The sequence below is a fragment of the Neomonachus schauinslandi genome, chromosome 12, assembly GCF_002201575.2.
Source record: "Neomonachus schauinslandi chromosome 12, ASM220157v2, whole genome shotgun sequence".
In the NCBI taxonomy this organism is placed as follows: Eukaryota; Metazoa; Chordata; class Mammalia; order Carnivora; family Phocidae; genus Neomonachus; species Neomonachus schauinslandi.
This window is the reverse complement of record NC_058414.1, coordinates 76,288,000-76,311,987: the sequence shown is the minus strand read 5'-3', so window position 1 is coordinate 76,311,987 and position 23,988 is coordinate 76,288,000. Positions and strand designations below refer to the sequence as shown.

General features: G+C 38.8%; 1 protein-coding gene across 1 annotated transcript in view; it reads right to left on the bottom strand.

The window, feature by feature from the left end:
* Positions 1-17,730: 17,730 nt before the first annotated feature.
* Positions 17,731-23,988, bottom strand: part of KCND2 (potassium voltage-gated channel subfamily D member 2) — a 499,676-nt gene continuing 493,418 nt past the window's right edge. Inside the window, exons 4-6 of the mRNA XM_021699359.1 lie at positions 23,209-23,301; positions 20,134-20,378; positions 17,731-18,151 (exon numbers count right to left, since the gene is read on the bottom strand). Coding sequence (XP_021555034.1) covers positions 17,974-18,151; positions 20,134-20,378; positions 23,209-23,301 — 516 coding nt within the window. The 3' untranslated portion in view covers positions 17,731-17,973. The remainder of the gene's footprint in view (positions 18,152-20,133; positions 20,379-23,208; positions 23,302-23,988) is intronic.

The following is a 23,988-nucleotide window of genomic DNA, read 5'->3' as shown; positions in this document are numbered from 1 at the left end:
GAAGGAATACTGGATCAAGTGCTTTACTATTCTATCTAATTTTGTCAAGAAAAAATGAAGACTAGTTGCTGGGGAGCTGACTAGAAGTGGCAATGCAGGGAGTCCGCGACCTCACAGCTAATGATCTGAGCAAGCTTCTGTGGGCTCCACTCTTCTGGGTACTCTGGTGTCTACTTTGGCTCTGTTGCTTTTCCAGTTTCTACTTGAAGTTTGTTTTTTCTCCCCAACGATGATGCTTAATTAGAAAACAATGGCTATAAATGGGACCTAAAAGCTTCCTTGGAAAAAACTATAAAATGAAAAACAGGAAGAGTAGTTGGTATCCTCATCTTCAGGGGAGGAAACAGAGATGTGGAGAGGAGGTTAGCGGGAACTCTGTAGGGCTGCTAGCTGGTGGGTCCCTATGTAACCTCAGACTGTAAGACTCTGCTCTTTCCACTGTCGGAGGCCACCTTCCCCAGGGGCTACGTTTTGCGTGTGGCTTTTTTCCCCCTTAACTTGATTTTTGCGGTGTGTATGTGGATTTTTTGTTTTGTTTGTTTGAGAGAGAGGGAGAGAGCCAGCATGGCAGGCAGAGGGACGGAGGAAGACGGAGAAGCAGATTCACTGCTGAGCCGGAGACGAGCGGGCGTGGGGCTCGATCCAGGGATCACGGCCTGAGCTGAGGGCGGATGCTTGGCCGACTGAGCCACCCAGGCACCCCCCCACCCCTTTTTCCCCTTAACGTTAAAAAATTGTGTTATCAAACAAAGAAGAATGGTCATCTTGATCCTGTCCACCATTTTTTGTTTGTTTTGTTTTGACCAGCTTCATTACTCTTTGGAGAAACTTTGGATTATGGGTAATATTGGACTTAGTCAAGCGGTAAGTATGAAGTTTGTTCAAACCTACAGCTTATAAATTAATACTATAAGAAAGAGAAGGCTCACAATGATAACTTAATGGCTTAAAAATCCACCCAGTATCTCCTTGTCTTACTGTATTTTAAAACGTTTCCTTTGTTCTGTTGTACTGTTTTAAAGAATTAAAAAATATATTAATAATCATAAAAAATAATAGAAATATCTGAAACAAGCAAGTCAAAATATTAACATTTGTTGCATCTTAGTGGTGAGAATGTAGTGTGTGTTTATTTTCCCCACTTTTCAGTGTTTTCAAAATATTTCATATTAAAAATATTTTAACATCTCAAACAATTGAGATGAAGCCAACAGTTGTGAGCAAGAATGTTTGTAGTACAGATCACATTGCAAAACATTTGCTAAAGTTCAGAAAAGTGATTCTTAAAATAAAGGCCCTTAAAAATAATTGACTACAAACAAATTAACTTCTAAGAAGACAAAGGCAAAAATAGATGAAATTTATATATATATATATTTTAAAGATTTTATTTATTTATTTGACAGAGAGAGAGAGACAGCCAGAGAGGGAACACAAGTAGGGGGGGTGGGAGAGGGAGAAGCAGGCTTCCCGCTGAGCAGGGAGTCCGATGAAATTTATATTCTAACTTGAAATTTTTTACAAAGAGATGCCAATTCTGCATGTTTCTTTGACTAGTTATATAGATCAATCTTATCATCATGATGGTTTTATTCAGTCACTCCTGGAGACCAACAGTTTCCCCTACAAATGCTGTTCTCCTTTATATTAAATGTTAGGAAAGGAGAAAGCTAAAAAAAAAAGAAAAAAAGAAAAAAATTAAGTCTGATGCTATAGTTCTCTTAATCCCAAACTAAGAGCACAAATATTTTGTTTATATACATTTCATCTGTATGTAAGGATTTTTCAAAGTATGGGTTTTATTTATAAATGAACTCTAATATGGTTATCTGCTTATAGTTGACTGCCATGATTAGTATGATTCTTTTTAATGATTTCGACTCAGAGAAATGAGAGTAGAACCTGATGCTAAAAAACGCTAGCTAACTTGACTTGGAATCTACAGCTATGCCCTGAGATTTTCTGTATCTTTAATCCAGATAAAATAGCTCACACCAAGAATTATCAAAGAGGAGAAGGAACAAGTTCCTAATAATCACTTGTAAAAGTAAAACAGAAGAATAGCTGAATCAGTTGTTTAGGGCTATATGGGAACACAGGTAGAAATGTGTGCTTTGGAGTAAAATGTGCTGAGCTCATACAATATATGAACAATTTGAAAGAGGAACATTCAAGGTCACATGTATAAATGTATTCTATCCTCAAACAAACCAGTGACCTTTAACCAGCTATTCCCATCAATATACCAATAGCAGAGGGAGTAGACAGGATGGCCTGTGTGACCAACCTAAAACCTTGTCATTAAAAGGGCTTTTCACCTGTGTTATTTTATTTAACCCTTTCATCCATCTGTGAAGTGGGCAGAACTTCATTTTAGAGATGCAGACATTGAGGCTCAAAAGGCTGGATACCCCTGGGTGACTCAGTCAGTTAAGTGTCTGCCTTCCCCTCGGGTCATGATCCCCGGGTCCTGGGATCAAGCCCCACATGGGGGGTTCCTGCTCAGCGGGGAGTCTGCTTCTCCCTCTGCCCCTCCCCCTGCTCGTGCACGCATTCTTTCTCTCTCTGTGTCTCTCACAACTAAAGGGAGAGGTGCAGGGAGAGCCTGAGTTTCTGTGCTTTCCTTTATATCTCACTGACTCTTCATTCTCCTTACTCTCTGTATGTTCTCTTGGTCTTGACCTACCAATTTCAGGAAGATTGAAGAGACTTTATTTATTTATTTATTTTTTTAAAGATTTTATTTATTTATTTGACAGAGAGAGACACAGCGAGAGAGGGAACACAAGCAGGGGGAGTGGGAGAGGCAGAAGCAGGCTTCCCGCCGACCAGGGAGCCCGATGCGGGGCTCGATCCCAGGACCCTGGGATCATGACCTGAGCCGAAGGCAGACGCTTAACGACTGAGCCACCCAGGCGCCCCGATTGAAGAGACTTTAAAGTAATTCTTTTCAGGAATACTTTACAAAACCTGTAATGTGTTGAAACTAACCTCTAGAGATTGTGTTTCATTACCAGGAATACTAATGGAGTTAGGCAGTTCTTTGACCAAAGTGGTTGAATATGGAAGATGTTCACCAAATAAGGGTCCATGCCACGAGGTCTCACTTCTTTGTGGAGAAAAGATATCAGTTCCGTCTCTCTCAAACACATTAAACATGTTTGATTTTTTTTTCCCCTTAGGAGTAAAGTAACGAAATATTAGAGGGGAAACTTATTAGACATAGTTACATAGCATTTGTTGTCTCCAATATGCTGACGAATTAGTTATCTATTGCTTCTTCACATGTTACCCCAAAACTTGGTGGCTTAGAACAACAGACGATTTTTCTCTCACTGAAAAAAAGAGCTGCTTGGTGGGGTGGTGCTGGCTCAGGGTCTCTTGTGAAGACATGGGATGAGGTTGCAGTCATCTGGAGGTTTGCCTGGTTCACTCACATGGATCTACTTGGTTCACTCACACGTCTGGCAAGTTGACACCAGCTGTTGATTGCGGCTTTCGGTCACCTCACGACATAGTAGCCAGCTTGCCTCAGCACTGGTGGTCCAAGAGAAAGTGAGAAAAAGCCAGAGACAGCACCAAAGAGAAAAGCTGCAGTTTTTTATAATCCAATCTTGAAGAGATAGCCCGTCACGATCGCAAGATTCAATTAATTAGAAGTGATTCATTAACTGCAGCTCATACACAAGGGGAGGGAATGTCAGCCCCACTTTTTGGAGGAAAGAATATGAAAGAATTCATGGACATATCTTCAAAATCACCACAATGCCTCGCCCCAATTCTTAGCTCTTGCAGGAGAAAGCACGTAAAATAGATTTATTTCTTTTCAGCTGGTTCATATGCTAGTAAAACTGATAAAAATGCTCTTGCTATTTCTCATCATTCAGTGATAGTTTCTTTTATTTTCTTCGCTGCCCCTCCTCCTCGGTTTGCCTGAAAATGCTGGAGTGTCCCAGCTGTTCACAGCTTCCTCTTTATGTACACGCTCACCTACCAACATCCTCTAGTGTCATGCTTTGCACACCATCTTTATTCTCGCAGTTCTCGTATTTGTCTGCAGCCTTGACCTCTCCTTGCAATTCCAGTTTTGTGTATGCAGCTGCTTTTTGACCTCTCCATGTAGATCGCACGCACAGAGATGTATCATGTACCTTGAGCCCCTGCTTCTCCCCTGGAGCTTTCTTAGTAAATCCGCCCAGTTGTCTAAGCTCTTCCTTGTCTAAGCTCTTCCTCAGCACTGGTGGTCCAAGAGAAAGTGAGAAAAAGCCAGAGACAGCACCCAAGAGGTCCTGTCAACACTTCCTTCATGAGCTTTTCTGAACCTACCAAACTTTCCTCATCCCCGCAGTTACTGCCCTAGTTCAAGCTACTTGTCTTCCCTTCTGGACGGCTCCAATTGCTTCCTAATGGTTGTTTTGTTTTGTTTTGTTCTCTTTCTTCTCTGGTCCTTGTAACTATTCTCCACAGTACGGCCACGGTGGCACTTTGAAAAAGAAATCAGTTCCTGTTACTCCTCTCTTTAAGACTCTTTGTGGCTTTCTATTGCACTTAGAATAATAAACCCAAACTCTTTGTTCTGACTTAGAATTTTGTACATATCCTTGTCCCTGCCCACTAGCCAGCCACACTGATCACACACACACACACACACACACACACACACACACACACACATTCTCTCTCTCTCTCTCTCTCTCATGTATAATACACGATTTGGAGGGGGGGGGGAGCTTAACTGGAATTTAAACCTTATTTCAATTGTAACTAAAAAGTTAGAACACACGGTTTGAGTAATCATGGGAAACGATTGAACAGAAGACCCAAAGTCAGGAGTATCACTATAAAAGTGAAGGAGATTTTTCTATCTGTGCATGTTGTATCAAAAAAGTCCCCCCAAACCAAACCAAACCAAACCAAACACCATGAGGAGGATTGGGATCAATAAGCTGGGCACACCACTAAGTAGGAAACTCTAATTTAGTGAATGATAGGCTGATAAATAAAGATGGTAATATAAGTGCTATTAATAAAGGTATATTCCATGTAAAAAAATACACAGTAGCTGGGTCTATTAACACATGCTGGGTGCACATGTGTCTCTGCGTTTTGAGTGTGTGTGTATGTGCACGCTGTGTGAGCGTGTAAAATGTACACGTATGTCAATGTGTTAGTGTGTACCTGAGTATATGCATGTGTGTGTCTGGGGGTGTGGCCTTGGTTGTGTATCTTGGTATGTCTCTGTGTGAGCAGGGCCATCCTGATTGATAAGCAGATTGGGCAAAACAGCGTCCTTGAGAATACTCAGGGGCCACAGATATGTTCTCTCTCAATGAGAATATTTCTCTTAGAGATTCATTAAATTTAAGTGGTCTCTTTTCAATTGCAAATATCCGGGGAGTTGCATCCATCATCTGTATCTTCCTGTGAGTTATTGCAATTAGACTGTGCTCCTCCTAGCACAGCCGGACAACAATCAGAGATAAGAATGAGCGCAAGGGGCCCAGAGAAGGAAACCCAGGGGACCGTGCTTTGTACATGGTGCTGAGTACTCCTGTATTTAACTGCTTTGATACAGCGCTGTAACTGCTTACTTAAAGACCAAAGCCTGGGGCGCCTGGGTGGCTCAGTCGTTAAGCGTCTGCCTTCGGCTCAGGTCATGATCCCGGGGTCCTGGGATTGAGCTCCACATCAAGCCCTGCATCGGGCTCCCTGCTCAGCGGGGAGCCTGCTTCTCCCTCTCCGACTCCCCCTGCTTGTGTTCCCTCTCTTGCTGTGTCTCTGTCAAATAAATAAAATCTTTAAAAAAAAATACCAAAGCCAGAGGTCCCTGGGTGTTAAGCTTTCAGGCTTTGGAGTCAATACCTAGGGTTCAATTCCAATTTTACAATTTATTTGCTGGGCAACCCTATGTATGTTATGTAACATTTCTGTGCCTCCGCTTCTTTATAAACTAGAGAAGCTGAGTATACATTTTATAGGGTCTGATGATAAATGAAGTAATACATTTAAAGCACTTAAAAACTGTGTCTGGCATATAGTCAGCATTTAATAAATATTTACTAATGCTTTGTCGTTTTGTTATTATCTTCCCCCTCGTCTTGGACGAGTCATGGACATGTTCAAGCAGAACTCCTGATCATCTTGGCAAATGACACTTACTCCACTCCCCGACTCGAATCAGAAATTGACAGCTTTCCTAGAATTTCCTCATGCTGCTCTCAGTCATAACAAGTCTCCTAGACTTTAACTCTAAAATGTTCCCTAAGTTGTCCAGCCCTCTCAAGTGCCTACCTCAGCCATACCTTGTCACTCACTTGAGTTACTGAAAAGGTTTCCTAATTGGTCTCCCAACTTTCTTTCGTGCCTTTATTCCAACTTATTCTTCGGCATGAAGCAACTACAATGATCTTTAAAAAGCATACATTGGATCATGTCACTCCCCTGCTCAAAATTCTTCACGGTTTCCTGTTGGGCTGAGGACGAAGTGGAGGGAAGGGTCTGTGAGTTCCTACCCATCGTGCCCTGTGCCTCTGGCCTCTGCGGCCACCCCACCAGCCACTCCCCAGGGCCCGAGCGCCTGGGCCTCCTCACAGGTTTTCAGATGTTACAAGAGCTTTTCTATCTTGTGGTTTGCAGTTTTTCTTCTAGGAATGTGTGTCTCCCCCTTTTAGCTAATTCCCACTTCTCCATTGGGCCCCCATAAATGTCACTTCCTTACAGAGAACTTTTCAGAACATTGAATCTTAACTGAGGACCTCTCTGTGATCCCTTCTGTAGTACCCTGTTATGTCCTGTTGTGGCACTTACCACAGGGACACATTCTCGGTGTGTTTATTTGCCGCATGGTTGTCTTCTCAACTAGATGCAAACACTGTCCTGGCAGGGGTCATATTTGTCACTTCCGTGATGAAAACACAAGAAGAGAAATGGAAGCAAGGCACGAGATGTTCCTGAACTTCTTGCCTTGACGTGATGAATCCAGAGTTGTGTGCTGTACTCAGATTTAGTACTATTTAATATTACTGTTGACAAAATGGGAGACTGTTAGAGGCGGAAATGCATGGGCTTTGCCGTCAAACCTGGGTCTGAATTCCATCTTAATCATTTACCAGTCCCGTGGCCTTGGGTGAGTTGTTTAACTTCCTTTGACCTAAGATTCCTCATTTGGCAAATGGTTATCCTCATACCAGCTCCAAAGTTGTTACAGAGAAATTGAAAGGAAGTGAATGGCTTGGCTCATGTTGATTGCTTAATGAATAAATGTTAGCTGTCATTTTCACTGAAAGACCCCTGTTTTGGCACTTAACTATGAAAAGAAAGAAATAGAAATGAAGAGTGATAAACTGTTGATTCCTTTAAAATATCCAGAAAAATTTGGCCCCAAATCAGATAGAGGCCTGAAATAACAGGAATAGAAGGGAAAAATTGAAACCCATGAATTTCACTGAAATCAGACAGATTGGTTCTTCACACAACCAGGGCAAAGTACATGTGCTTCCCAGGCGTGGAGCGCTCCTTGAGGGCTGGCTCTTCCTTCTGTAGGTCTCACACGTCTTTTCCTAGAGGCCTTTCCTTGAACACCATATTAAGCATTCCCTCTGCTCACCGACCCCCACACCGTGTCTTTGCTGAGCTGAGCACCCTATATATTTTTTCCTAGAATACATCTCACTATGAACTTAAGTTGCTTAATTATATCCCTTCCTGTTTTGGGCCCAAGTCAACAAGTAGACTATGCATCCTGAAGGGTAGCAGAACCCACCACCCCAAAATCTGACTGTAGGAGTTCAGGACTCGCTACCTCTAGCATTTGCCGCTTTGCTATATTGATGACCTTGAGATGCAGGCTTTCGAACAATAGCAAAGGTGCGGAGAGCCTTTCTCTGAATCCCCCTGATCTGCCTACCACATCCAGACAAACTTTGTCACAAATGATCATACCTTCTATTTATTCTTCCTTCCTCAATATCATTTACTATCCGCTAAGAGGCCTACATTATACTCTTCCTCTTTCCCTACTGAGGTGGTGTCTAATCCCAAATTCTAGGCCACCTCAGATGGTTATTCACTTTCTTTGTGTCTCTCCCATGTGTCTATGAGGCATCCATGTGAATGAACATGTCTGTTTTTCTCTTCTTAATCTGTGCTCTGTTACAGGGGGTCTCAGCCAAGAACTCAGAAGGGTAGAGGGAAAATGATCTTTCCTCCCCTACACCAACAAGGTTATCTGTTTATCACAGCACCCAGCACAGTGCCTGGAACATATAAAGTGCTCACAAAAAAATGAATGAGTAGAATGGCAACCTCCGCAGCCCCAGCTTCATGGTGCCCCCCTTGCAGTACTGTTTTTGTCATAGCTGAGGTTTAATGCAAGATCATTTCTTTAAAAAAAATCTCTTGTTAATAGATCTCTTGACATTTGTTTAATTTTAAGCTGCAGGCGTTTTATACTGCCCATTCAGGGAGCTTAAGAGAACTTTCTGGAGTTGCAACTCAAACTGTTTAATATTCAGGATACATTAACAGGCCCCTTGAATGAGAGGCCTTGCTTCCTTCCCCTTGCCGTGTCCCCAGTGTGACATGCAATAATTACCATGGACTGGAGAACACGGGCATGTGCATACTTGGTGATCCTTACAAATTATGGAACCCAAAGAAAGTGGTTTAGCTTCTTAAAAAGTAGGGAGGAAAAGAGGATAGAAGCTCATGGATGCATTTTGAAAACAGGAATTTCAAGTTCTTGGTGTCCTTTTACACTTCATGGCAATAAAATATGATAGTTTTTCACAATTCCACTATCAGATATAATTACCTTCAAATTTAAAACAAATTTAGCTAAGAAATTGATTAAATTTTAAAGAAACCTGTCTGTTGCTTTACTTAAAAGTAACCTAAAAGACACAGATCCTCAATACATTTGCAAGTTTCACGTCTGCTCTCAAGCTCACCACTATCTTATTTCCTCCTTGTACTCACTAATGCAGGTTTGGGCATTCACATTTAAGCTTTTAACAAAAGACAATGCTGTTTGGTAATCCTGAGAATGCTATTTTTGATCCATCTTTTCAGGAAGATTCATTTAAAAGCCTACGCATAGCTACGTTATAATTTTCTAAAATCAACAAAGAAAAAAAATGCACCAGAAGATACAATGATTACTGGGAAGAAAATACCCTTTCAAAAATGTCCTTAAAGTTCTATTTCATCAGATCATGAAATAAGTAGAACTCCACATTCTGCCTGTTTTGGTGTGTGTGTGTGTGTGTGTGTGTGTGTGTGTGTGTACCCCTCCCTCTAACATTTCTCTCCTGAGTTTTATTGGAGACATAAAAGAGATTTCATAATAGAACCACTACATAAATTATGTAGTAATCTATGATTAAAAATAGAAATGTACATACAAGACATTTCTTAAGAACTTATTTTTTATAGTAGTATTTTATATTACCTTACATGTTTCTATTATGAAAAATGCATTGGGGGCACCAGGGTAGCTCAGTGGTTAGGCATCTGCCTTCAGCTCAGGTCATGACCCCAGGGTCCTGGGACTGAAACCCGCATCAGACTCCCTGCTCAGCGAGAGGCCTGCTTCTCCCTCTCCCCTCCCCCCTGCTTGTGTTCCCTCTTTTGCTGTCTCTCTCTGTCCAATAAATAAATAAAATCTTAAAAAAAAAAAGAAAGAAAAATGCATTGGATGCTTGCATTCACTCATTTGTTTGGCTTTCTCTTATATTGTAAAAGCCATTTGTTGAGGCTATGCTCCTCTAATATATTTTGAACATCAAATATATGCTCCTCTGTTATGAGAAAATGAAACGCAACTATTTAAAAATAAACAATAGTAAATTTAAAGTTCATTTGTATTTAAATTTTGACTAGAGTCAGGAATTATTATAGAAATATATCTAATTAGAATCAGAGATACTCAGACACACAAACTGAGGCATTTATACCCTCACTTTTTGACTGATGGTCTTAACCGAATTTGAGTTTATTGTAATTATTTTAGCATTCAGTCTAAATGTATGTTGAGATACTTGTTATAATTTGAGGCTCTTGGTGATGGGGGAAATGACTTGAATTAATTTCAGATAATCCTACAAAATTCATAATCTATGTCTAATAGTAAATAAATGCAGAATAATCAAACTACCTTCTCAGAATCGTGGCCAGGGAACTGAATACTAGGTAAGATAGACAAAGAAGCAGACATGGTGTTAAATTTATCTGGTCTTTCAAACTCTGCATCTTCCAAACAGTATGTGGTTTCAGGTTCTTCTAGTCACAGATGGCTCCATTTCTTTTAGTCTCTCATTAGTGGGCCCACCCCTATTTGGATGAATAAAGCATTTCATTTTAGATACTAGTGGAGACATCTGATATTATATATATATATATGTTTCCTTTTCCAAAATATAGTGTGTGGTTTTTGTTTTTTTTTTTTACATTAAGGTTTACCTGTTGTATATTCCTACTTTGGGGAAAAAAAAAACAAACAGAAATGAGAATCTTTACCCTTCATTATCACTATCAGTAGGATTTGACAATGATAAACCATATGTAATACTAAATTTTCTATACATTTCTTTTTAATCATAGTTTCAACTTAAGTTTTCATGGAAAAGAAGTTTTGCACACACTGTTAATACTTATGATGACTAACACATTTACCTACTGAGAAGTAGGAAAGGAAAGATTGAGATGGAAAGTAAAGAAATATTATTAATAGCCCAATGTTATTTTGGTACATAAAACAAGCAAACGATGAAGCCCAGAGAAGAAGTTTTATGACAAGTAGTTATATCCCAAGTACCATTTTAAAAGGTACATTAAATTTTCTACAGTTCCATATAAATCAAATGTCTGTGTTTACACCTTTATTGAAGCTCTCTATTTTATGAGAAGCAAATAAAAAAATATCAAGGACCTACAGAAAAATTTTAGAATTCTTTGTAAGAATGTAAAACTCCAAGGATATTTTAAATTGTATCGTATTAATTTGGGATACTGAATTATGTGGTTATTTTGCCTATCCAAATCTCTCTGCACCTTATTTTGCATGTGGTATTGAATGTCAATAGGCACTTCACGGTCATCCTCTGGAATTTTTGCCTGCCAGAATCTGAAGAAGATACAAAAGATAATGAAGGATGGGAATTGTGGTTATTGACCTTAATTCCAAAATATTCCTGTTCCATTATTATAAGGCCTCTAGGACATAGACTACGGGCCAATGAGATGCTACAGTTAGCATTCTTGATCAACAACCTTGAAAATTTTGGCAGACCTTGTTCAAAAAGGGGAGCAAGTGCGAGATAATAGATGCTCTTTCTTTTTAAGATTTATTGATTTATTTATTTTAGAGAGAGAGAGCGAGCACAAGTGAGATGGACAGAGGGAGAGGGAGAGTGAATCTCAAGCCAACTCCGTGCTGAGCCCAGAGCCTAACGTGCGGCTTGATCCCATGATCCTGAGATCATGACCTGAGCTGAAACCAAGAGTCAGATGCTTAACTGACTATACCACCCAAGTGCCCTGATAATGGATGTTTTCTCTGTTACTGGGAAATTATCTCAGTGTGCATGCCATGCTATGGAAATGTTGGAAAAATCTTTGTCAATTAGGACACTAATGTATTTCCCAGCTAGGTTCCATTTTTATTTTAATTCACCAATAGTCAATCACGAATAGTTATTAGTAGCACACTTTTCAAGAAAGAGAAATTTAGAACAAAGAAAATGGGAAGAAAAATTGATTGTCTTTGGTAATGACATTGTAACCAATACAGCATGGATTTAACCAGGCTTCTTCTTCCTGCCCCCATTTTCTTTAAGTTTTGTTTTACACCAAAAAAAAAAAAGAAAGAAAGAAAGAAAGAAAGAAAGAGCATGTGTATTTCTATAAAATAGAACTCTATCACAGAAATACATGATTTAATTTAAAAATGTATAGCATATGAATTAGAATATCCAGAGCTGTCATTTTTTAGTGTTAAAGTTTTCTCAACAGAAAGGTGGCTCATGCAATCACCTAATGGATTGATACCCATGAAGTGATGAGCACAGTGCTGGTATATATTTAGAACACAATAAAAGTTAGCAGTCATTATTACCATTGTTATCTTTTCATGATGGTTATAATCATTATTGTTTAGTGTTCACTGCAAACCTACAGAAGAAAGGAACTGTGTATTGGAAAGGACACATTTTGGTTTTACTTCTGTGGTTTGTACATTGGTACCTTACTGGGTGGGCTGGGAATAAACATAATGCTCATGAAGTCCAGATTAAGTCCTATGTAAACTTGTGATGTGCATGACATTTTTACTTTTGAAAATTTTATATCCAGTGGTGCCTGGGTGGCTCAGTCGGTTGAGCGTTGGACTCTTGATATCTGCTCAGGTTGTGATCTTGGGGTCCTGGGATCAACCCCACTTCCGGCTCCCTGCTGAGTGTGGAGCCTGCTTGAGATTCTTTCCCTCTCCCTCTGCCCCTCCCCCGCTCATGCTCTCTATTTAAAAAACAAAAGAAAAGAAAATTTTGTATCCAGTGCCTCTGGTTGGAAAATTTAAGATTCATCTACCCAAGTTCGAGGGTAGATATTTGGCTCTTTCAAATCTCTTTCCCATTTCTCAGCACCACTTCTTTATTCTGTTCTTTTAGGGTTTTGTTCTCTGTTGTGCAGGGAGCCCAGGAGACCTCTGAGCAATTTGTTGATGCTTGAATATTAAAAATTGATCATAGATTAAGATAAAAATACCTTTTGGTGTTACAATTTGTAGCTCTAACAAAACTCTAACTTGATCAAAGCCAAGAAGGCTGAACTTAGAATCAAAGCCCAAGGATGCCTCTCTGCCAACTTGTAGCCCTTGTCAACACCCCCATCTTTGTTCTGGGGTTCCTCCAAATTTCTCTCCACATCTTTGGTACCCATCCTTCAATACCCTTCTTCAGCCAGCCCCATCCCTTGGAACTGACACAGACCACATGGGCCCACCTTTATGTGAGTGCTGCTGATGATAAACTTACCTTTCTCTCTAGACTTACTGGTCTGTTGTCAGAGTATCTCTCAGATATTTCAGTGGGATTAATCAGATGAATAAATTTTGAAGTGGAGCATTAGGATTCACAGCAGTTTATGTGGTACTCTTCCTGCAAAACTCCTTTAATAGCTTTCTTTACGTCCCCTGAAACTATGGTAGGAAGGACAGAGGGGAAACTTGGGGAAGTCTAGTTTTTTACCACGCTCAAATTGTAAATGTCAAGTTCTGCCTCCTTTCCTGTTTTATTTTGCCATGTCTTGTTTTCTAATCTTTCTCCAAGCAGGTAGGTAGGGAATCCATGTGCCCTTTCCCTGCACCCCCATAGAGGGAGGACCATGGCCTACAGAAAGAGGATTTTAATCATATGATGACAGGGTTTTAGAAAGTACTTTGAAGAATATTACCTTGATGTAGCCTCTGTTCAAAACACGTTTTCAGGAGATTGAAGTAGAAAAAAATGACTGTTAATATGGCAGAGAGAAAAATACTTGTAGTGTAGGATTAAGAATAGCAGTGTAAAGCAGAGAGTATGTCAAGCTATTTTCCAGTATGTAATTCCTCGAGGAGGATTTGGTTTGGATTTTTAATCTCCATTTCTCCAACACCCATCACAATGTCTGGCTCATGTGAGGCACTCAAGAATTTGAATTATATGTAAAATGGACAGTAGTTACCTAGTGCATTTCCATATAAAAAAGAGGGGGAAATGATTAGGTAAAGGGAGAGAATAATCTAGTAAAGAAATGATTAGTGTTTGAAGAGAAAGGAGGGAAAAGGTAAAGTGGACAGTAAAGAACAAAGAATTAGAAAGTGTGGATGTAGTATTATTCCCACTAAAAGCTTTCTGCAATAAATATATTTTATAATTGTCTTAAGCAAATGTGCTGTTCAAAAGTAATAATTCCTTAAAAGTAAAATTTCTTTTGAGAATGTTTTACTACCCTAAACACAACCAGCTGATGTAGGTCCAACTTAAGCTCTTATTTTTTTTTTTTTTCAAAAAATACAATGTGCTTACGCAATTGTGTTGAAAATTCTGATGAAATTTACACAGTGCAGAGCAATAACCATTTTTGTACCTGCGAGTTAATAAAACAAACACATAATAACACTCCAGGGAAGAGGAGATACCTTTCTTATGAAACTCTGAGGAGTCATGTATTTGATATCAAGAACCCTTCTTATTCTTTTGAGTAATGGTGCTGGCAGACATTGATATAACTCCCTGGAGCCTATTTCCAAGCCAACACTGTAACTCAGTTGAAGGAATGGGGAGGTGTGTTAAACCTTTTTAACGCAGGATTGGCATCTCAATAAATCAAGGACTATAAAAGAAAAGAATTAACAAGGAAAAAAAGGAGACTATCCCACCAAGAGGATCACTACTTACCACAATTTAAAATCACTCTCTGTACTACATTATTTACTTCGTGTTTTTCCCTCTTCTAATAATCTCTTAACTTTTCCGTGCTTTTTGTTTCCTACTAAAGAGAAACCATCAGAGGAGCATGTTTTTAAAAAATGAATAAAACCTGGCACCTGCATGGCTCAGTCAGTTAAGCATCTGCCTTCGGCTCAGGTCATGATCCCAGGGTCCTGGGATCAAGTCCCGCATCGGGCTCTGTGCTCAGCGGGGAGTCTGCTTCTCCCTCTGTCCCTCCGTCCCACTTGTGCTGGCTGTCTCTCTCTCTCTCCCCCAAAAATAAATAAATAAAATCTTTAAAAAATGAATAAAAATCTATGCGTATATATCTGAATAAATATATATAAATATACATATAATACACATATACACAGCTAGACAAATAAATCACTTTGTCTGCTTCCCTAAATAGAAAAGAATCTTTGACTAAGAACCTGATTGAGTTCTGACCAAAGTTATTACCTCAGAGCTTCAACTTTGCTTAACTCAAGTAGCAGTAGTCAAGAAGTATATAAGGTTTACACAACAGCCTTCTCTCTGGTCCACACTGTCCAAAAGGCATGTAGCTTATAGGGTGTAGGCTAATAAACTGGGTCACACTCTGCAGAGAGCACTCTATCTAAAAGTATCACACATACAAAAAGAGCTGATTGTAACCATACTACCTCTTTTGGGTACTGATCAACAAAACCTTGTAATATACTTAAATTAATTAGTAGCTACGGAGTTGTAGTTGCCAAGAGATTTCCAAAAAGGATCATCTAAAGCAATGGCACTCTTATATCTTTAAATGATATTAACTGTTTTTCAAAAATGTCTCTCCTAAATTCCCACTGTCGGCAGAAATCTACTATCTAGATTAGTCTATTATTAAGACTATTTAGACTAGACTTAAGTGTTACAATCAATGGGTTCTGTGTTTGTACATGTTAGAAGGTTCTCCCAAATATGGGTATGACACATCTTAGATTTTGGAAAGGAAGGAAGTCTAAGAAAAAAGAGCAACAGCTAACCATGTTGTCCTGTTCAAGCATGCACATGTTTTATTTAAGTATTCTCCAAAGGTCTATTTTTTTCCAGCATAATGCAGATATTATGCTATCCTTTGAAATAAGATATATGAATTTCAAACAAAATTGTCAAAAACAATGACCTTGGTTACTCCATATGGTACACAGAAATAATTACATTTCACTTACAATACAGATGCACTTAACACACAGTCATCAATAGTCATTCACCACCAACACAGTATATTTTTAAATCACCTAAAACACCAAAAAGTTTTTTTTTTCTTTTCCAAAAATCTAAAGGAATTAATAGTTTGGGATAAATGATAAGTTGAAAAGGAGACAGAATTGTCAACTGAAATAATCTAACTGCATTTTTTAAAATGTAGTATTAAGAACATGAAAATAGAACTTTTCATTGGGAATCAAAAGACCTAAGTATTCCTGATTGTGGTTTCCTTAGTCTACTTTTTAAAAAGTTTTTTCAACAAATGCCATCAAAGACGTTTCACTATATTTGCTCTAGAAGCATAAAGTGACATGAGGCAGGTGTTAATATAATTGTTAATATTCACGCTCCAGGAAGATTAGTAACTTTTTAAAATACATACTAGGAGTAAAGCCAGTTCTTCCCGAGAGATAGTGGAGTGTATCTTACTTTTATTCAGCAAATGTTTATTAAGATCTACCATGTGCACAGCACTGTTCTAGAAGCTATTCTAGAAATGGGAAGCAAGAATTTCTGGCTTTACTTGAAAATGGTTGGATTAATTCCTTTTTATGATAAATTATGATAAGCATTTTAAAATCTCTATAGTAGAGGGATAATTATTAATTCTTTCCATGTACGGAAGCTAAACGTTATTTCTTACGGTGGTGGTTTGGAATGAACAAAACTTTTCATTTGACATAAAACTTTTTTACACTGTCACGTGCAGACATGTCTGCTGATATATTTTAAAGGTGAAAAGGTATAAAGACTTTTCACTTAAATGTACACAGAGATCAACTTTGCATCCTCAAACTCCTGTCCTCCTGATTTAGTGGAGAAAATTGCTCCTTGCCGTGTACAGGAGCCTTTCTCCGATGAATTTGTGCGGCCTTCTCCAGTGGCGTAGAGAGCGTGCTTTCATCAAATATTGCTACATAAAGCACTCTAGTTCTTAATCTCTGCATTTCAATTCACATTAGTTATTCTCAAAATGTATTCAAGATCTAAAGTAAAATAAATAATACATCAAGCGATATTCTGGGATCACTGATTTTGTGATATTAATCCCAGCCTACTCTGCCTGAAACACATAGCGATATATCCAGTGTCTGGGCTTTTCCCTAACAGCAAAGAGGTTAGAGATCATTCATAGATGTCAACTCCTTTTTCCTGATTTTTGATAAGGGGATTGATGATAGTAATCTACTTACAAGGTAGTATGTCGGGGAATACAAAAGTAGGAAAGTCATTTGAACTACAAAACGTTAGTCCAGTTGATGACGACAAACCCAATAGAAAGGCGCTGTAGAAGTACAAGAACAGATAATGCACTGTCACGGGGACACAGTGGACCAAAGGATATTACTGAAAAACATTTATGGCACAATAGTTTTGGATTAAAAAGTTATCTAAAACCTGGCCACACCAGAAGTGTTTCTATGAACGTGGCTCTTACTGTATCTATGAAGATCTGGAAAGTACGACAACAAAAAATCCTGATTCCTGATACAACAGGTGTACAATGAATTATTGCAGTTGTACCAGTATCTAGGTGCAAGGTAAAACAATAATTAATACTGAACTATCTGAACACTTTAGATTTACTAATGAGCATCCCCATGAGAAATACCGCAGCTCTAAAAGGAGTTTATTGGCACAGCCCACCATAGAACATGAACAATCAGCTTGTTTTAAGTGCACAGAAATTCCCCCTTTCTACAATTATAGTTTATCATGCCTATTCTGAAGACAACATAAGGACACTGAAATCACTGCTTCAAAGAATTCTAGCATGCATTATGATGGTTTCCTTCAGTCAATACAAATGTGTCGTAGGAGTTTTTTTTTTTTTTTTTAACACGTAATAATCTTCATCATAGCCAATGTTCATGGTTTTAACAGGAAAAATTTTTATCAAAATGTTTTCCATATTTTTTTTGTTTTGCATTCAACTGGAACATTATGTTCAAAGATTTGTTTTATTTATTTTATTAAAAAAGAGTTCAGATCATAAGAAGCATCGATAGGCGGCATTTCATTGTGCTCATTCACAAAGTCAAAGGGTCACAGACTCTTCCTCTGTATAACAGGTCAACTTTGTCTAGAAATGCCATTTGGTGGTTTTATTTCCATCCTCAGGTTTGGAAGCTTTGTTTTTTATTTCACTGCCAACCTTCTTGCTTTGCTGTTTTCATCTGCAAAAGGTTTATTTATTTCTTCTTTCTTCCACATTGGAATTCTTTCCACAGCCAGAGCTCAAATTTTCTTAGACCTGGTTCCAATTGTCTTACAAAGCAGACACTCTGACAATATTGCCTCCTGAGTACTCCGGAGATTCTGGCCTGTCATCTCCTTCAGGGGTGGTCACTGGAGGTGTTGGGATGCTTATTATTGCTGTGGTCACATAAGGTTGTTCACAGTTTAGTTTAACACATTCTTCCATTTTGGCATTTAAACTGGATCGGCTGGTGAGGAAGAAATAGATTTTAAAAAGTAAGTTGTTGACTGAAACAATGTTTTCCCTACAACTGAGGGATGCGTTTTCATGTCTATCAGTAACAAATATCCGAGACCAGTCACCATGATTTTTTAAAAATGAAGTACCAAACCTAATAATATATGTCAAAATGAACATTAGCCAGGTCATTAATGTTAACTAAGTGTCTAAAAGCCAGCTCAATTTGGTTCAATCAGTGTTTCTCAAAGTGTTTTCTACAAAAATGCAAGAAAGGGAATCGGGTCAGTTTTGGAAAGCCTGGGTTGGGCAAAGTAAAATCAGGACCTCTGAGAGGTTTGAGATGCTCATATGGAAGAGATGCACCTCAATGCTCTGTGAATGTGTTTCAGTTTTTGTCACCTCAGAGTCATTTTACTATCTTGTCTCTTGGGGAAAGATGATGCCCTTAAAGCTCTTAAAGCCAATTTTAAGAACCTCTAAAAAGTTAGCCATTATCGATAATTCCAGATTTTCCCAAGTGGTATTCTTGCGTGAGTTTTATACTCCATGTGGATGGAGGTCAAAGGGGAGAGGAACAAGGAGGGTATACACAGGATGCTAATTACTTAAATCTAATTACCTTATTTTCATGGAAATCTTATTTAAGATGTTTTTGTCTTAAAATTTTCTTTCTGAACAATTCTCTGCTTTCTACTTAATTCTGGAATGGATGTAAAACAATGCAGAGGTAGAATATCTTAGAGACAGAAATCTTTCATTGTTCCAAAATTTAATATTCTGGTCCCAGAGACATCTGATTTATGTAAATCAACATAGCCTGAATTCAGAATGTCATCCAGGTTTTTCACAAAGATTGCTGAATGAGTACAAAGGAGTAGCACTGAATTAATGGATTGTTAATATAAAAACATAGCTATTTAATTTGAAGAACAAAGCAAAATTATGTTGGCAGAAATTGATCGTTTTAATGAGTTGTATAGTTTAAATGGATTCTTTTTTATTACACATACATGTTTGTGGTAAAAACAAATAGCAAAGAAAGAGAAGCAAAGGCAAATGCCAACAAAAATTTCACTTCAGTTGTCCATGAATGAACCAGACGCGAACAATTTTAGCATTTCACTTATCTTTTTTTGTATTGGATTGATTTTTGTGTTTGCTGTGGGCCAAAATATCTTTATGATCAAAATTATATATTGATTCGGGCGCCTGGGTGGCTCAGTTGGTTGAGCGACTGCCTTCGGCTCAGGTCATGATCCTGGAGTCCCGGGGTTGAGTCCCGCCTCAGGCTCCCTGCTCGGCAGGGAGTCTGCTTCTCCCTCTGACCCTCCTCCCTCTCATGCTCTCTGTCTCTCATTCTCTGTCTCGCAAATAAATAAAAAATCTAAAAAAAAAAAAAAAATTATATATTGATTGAAGAGATTTGTGTAGGCATGGTTTTGTTTTTCACTCTTACACTGAAGGTGTTGATGTATTGTTAGGCGCTGCTGAGTACTTTTCAATGGTATCAATGTCAATTTAATTTGTCTCCGTTAGTAGTGTTGACTATCTATCACTTCAGGCTCCTTGCATTTACAAAGGGGGCTCCTGAATATAAAGCTGTCTGCTCAAAGAGGAAAAAGTGGTGGAGTGAAAGAGGCAGAAGCACAGTTGTGCATGCCTGACCATCTTGGCTTCTTTCTACACGTCGTGCTATACAACAGCTACTCCTGACTCAAGAGAGTATCATAGCGGCTCCATTTTCCTACCTGTTACGTGGTATTGGTCTTGTCACATTCTAAACCCTAGGATTTAGATGCCACGGTGCTTCTAAGGTGTATTAGTTAAAAATAAATGAATAAATAAAAAGTACTCCCCGCCCCCCCCCGCCCCTCCCCTTGCAGCACCCAAAATTGCCAAATACACCAAGGCAGCAACGTGCGTGCAGGTGCAGATACGCCCTGGGAGGGAGCACAGGTGTGTGTACGCACACACATTCACCTCGGGTACCTGTTAGACAGCGGGGTTCTCTCCACACATCTGATCTGGATCGTACTGAGTTCTTGCACACTGCCCCGGTGGCTTCCGGAAACGTTGGCATTTGGGATGCGGAAGGTTTTTTTGTGTCGTCGTGAACAGCAAGTGCTGGTGACTCCTTGCGAAGAGAGAGAGGGGCTGTGGCTTGAAGGCCGGTTTCCGGTCGCAACTTCCATGCAGCTTTCCTCAAAGACCTGCTCATCCACAAACTCGTGATTCTGTTCCGCAGCGGTGAGAACGCGAGGAGGAGGCACAGAAACGCATTTTAACGTTAAGAAAGGAGATGAATGGCTTTATTTTTAAAAACTCAAACATGCCCGTACACTGAGACGAGCCAACGGGCAGCTAAGACCATTTTCATAAAGCCTGGAATATCGAAGCCACCTCACGCGGGCGTTTGTGCGAAAATAAAATCTCCCTAGCCAGCCCTCGAGATGGACATCTGCAGGCTGATTTAGGATCTCTTCATGGACTAACTTTATCTTGAAACACCACGTGTTAATTGAAACATCATTTCCGGAAAGGAAAAAGAAAACTCTTGAAAATGCATATAAGACAGTGCTGCTCACGGTGAATGTGTCAATTCACATGGACTTTTCTTTTTTAAACAGATTGGAATCATGGAAAAGAGACTATTTTAATAGAATGCCCCAAATTAGATTGTCTGTTATATATTAGCAAATATTTTCATGTGGGATTGAAAACATCTTTTAATTAGAAAATGAGATCCCGAAGATACTTTCTATTTCTTTAGAGGCTCCTCTAAAATTCCCAGTGTATAGACAAGTGACTTATTAGTTAAATAGGTAAAAATACTGCAAAATGTGCCACTTTGTGTTTGATCCAGAAGGGGTTAGCACTGAACTCGGAGGTCTCCCTTATCTTCATGATACATCACCACCTCTGCCTCTATTTAGAGTTCTCCTAGCCAAGAGGCACACAGTGATGGGCATCATTTCATATGCCACATTTTAGAAAAACCACAGTGCAAATTTTGCTTTTGGAATATTTAATAAAGAATCATTTCCTAAAATGCCTATATAAGAATTTCACCTCATAACTATAAGGGAAGACATTTTGGTCTGAACTGCAGGAGAGCGACTTCAATTATTATTTTTTTTCTTTGTGTAGGTGGGAATAATCTTGTAACGGAAGGTTTGCACATGCCAAATTCCACGTAACCATCTCTCAACCTACAATATTAGTGAAACAATGGAAACAATTCACTGGCCAACAGCAAAAATGTATTGTTTTCGTTACTCATTTTGTTATTTCTTTGCTGAGACAAGCATTTTGAAGTAAATGAAATTTAAGATTCCACTGTTTAAAGTCCAGAGAATAATATGACCAGATAAGACAGAGTTTCATTAAGAAATGAATTTCAATATCAAGTCTTATGGAAAAAATATAGCCCACAAAGGATTCACAATCTGTTTTCTTCTTTTACAATGCACATTTCACACACATAATACAAGTATATAATGCATGAGATTCTAATTTATCACATCAGTGACTGGAAGTGAAGAAGTCTTTCCGCTGCTGGTTATTTCTGTAGGTAGTTTAATTTAAACAGTAATAACTGGTGTTAAATAATTTTTTATTTAAGAGGTAAAATAGTAAAAATAGAAGGTAAAATAGTAAAAAATGAAAATAAAAAAGCATGGAGATAAATACACCTGACTGTTAATGTTACCGTTTACCTTTCAAAGAGTTATCCTAAGCTATAGACCTTATCCTGTAAGTTATGGATCGTTAGTTACAAATGCAAATATAATCATGTAACTACCCTGTTTAAAGCCCTCAAATAACTTTCCATTTATTATGAGATAAAGATCAAAATTCTTCACATGCTTTCAAAGGCTAGCCATTATCTAGACTTCCCCTGTCTCCTCCTGGGTCACTCTACTCCCTGTCTTCTGATCACCCTCAAGTTCTTTCAGTTCCTCTGGGGCCAAGTTCCAGCCTTTCTCTGGTGCCCACATCACCTTTTAGCCCCTTCATTTCTTTGCCAAATAGCTCCTAGTCATCCTGCAAGCTCCTCCAGGAAACCTTGTCTGATCCTGTCTCCTCATGGCTCCACCTTCTTTGTGTCACTGCACTGTGGCCCCATTTTTCCTTCTGCGCTCATGACCCTTCGCCAGGAACATGGGTGTTTTGGCCCATCCGTGGAGGCTTGATGGGGGCAGAGACCACACCTGACTTCATGGCGTCTCCAGGGTCTGGCTCACTGTCTACCACATAGTAGGCAAGCAATACAAATTTGTTGAATGACTACATAGGTAAATGAAAAAAATGCACGGGTGATATGTTGGAATTGAGAATACAAGGATGTACCTCTGGGGAGTGAGTGAGCAGAACTGATTCCAATACGGTGAAAGTTTTGTTCTGCTTTGTGGTCAAAGACTGTGGCCACTTTTGACAAGCCAGCTAGGGAATGGGTGCCTTTGCTAAAGTAGAGATCTGATTGAGAGCTTCTAAACAGAGAAATGCAGACTCAAGCCTCAGCTCCAAGGGGCTTGCCAGGGATGAAATGTGTCATTTTTCCTATGGGAACACAGTTTTTTATTACCTATCTTGTTCATTACAACCTGTTAATGAAAGAAAAGCTTATATTCAGTTAGTCTCTATTTTTTTGTTACTGCTATTGGTATTCCTTTTATCTCGATGTCAGGAACACTTGAACTACATTGGTTTTCATTTAATCAGCATTTTCATAATCAGGGGAAAAATGATATTTTGGAGGACCTGCAGTCACCTCTTGGGAAACAACTTTTCATCCGCATTAAACTGACATTTCAGACTAAAGTTAAGATAACCACTAAAGATAAAAACACTTTAGATAATTCTCTAAAATACTTTCCAAGTTGAAACGTCACTCTAGTATTTCAAAGCAATTTCAAATATCCGTGGGTTTTTTTTTTTTTTCATTTTTAGTATATTTTCCAGTAATGTAGACAGTGAAATCATACTTGGGAGCATTAAGAATTCACAAAAGCAAACGGGATTACTTCCTCAGTACAGGGGCGGACAGTCGTGCCTTTTCCTTACCGTGGTTTTTTCCAGACAGTGAAGCAGGTGGTGGTGCTGGGTTTCAAAGCTGGAGCCGGATTTGCTAACAAAGGCCTGCTCATCCTCTGAGGACTGTTAACACACAGAAGACAGAAGTGCTTTCTATTTTATTTGCAAACAATGAGAACCTCAGCTACACATTTCCACAGAGAGATCTAGCCTATTTCCTGAGATTAAATGGTAGCATTTTAATTTTTTTTTTTAACTATAAAGGGACAAATGTGCAGTTGCTTTTAATTTTGGTAATCAGCCTTTATGTTCCTGTCACATTAGCGGTCTGGCCTTTTAGACTTGCCTCTCTGAATTGAAAATTTAAATAGTTTTTCCTCATTCATCTCCCAACTACCTTTGAAAGCCTGGGAGCTATATTTTTTGGATAATAAAATTTAATCTCGTACTTAGATGATCCTGAAACCATGATCATGCTCACCTACATAAAAGCCATTTTGATGGCACGATGACTGGAATCCTAAATATTAAAGGACAGTTTTGAGGTAAAAGCTACTGTTTCTCTAGCATTTCATACCGTGTGAGCTTTATAACCCTGAATGGTGTTCCCTCTCCATAAAGAAATAAGACATCTTAATCCACTCAAACCAATTTTAAAGAACATAAATAATTTTGAAACAAAAATAGGTATTTGAGTTGAGAATTTCTGACCTTTCCCTTGTTTACGTAACATAGTAAAGAAGTACCACCCAATCCCGAGTGGGAGTCGTGAATCACTGGCAACATTTCATAGCCCGAGTCCTAACCTGC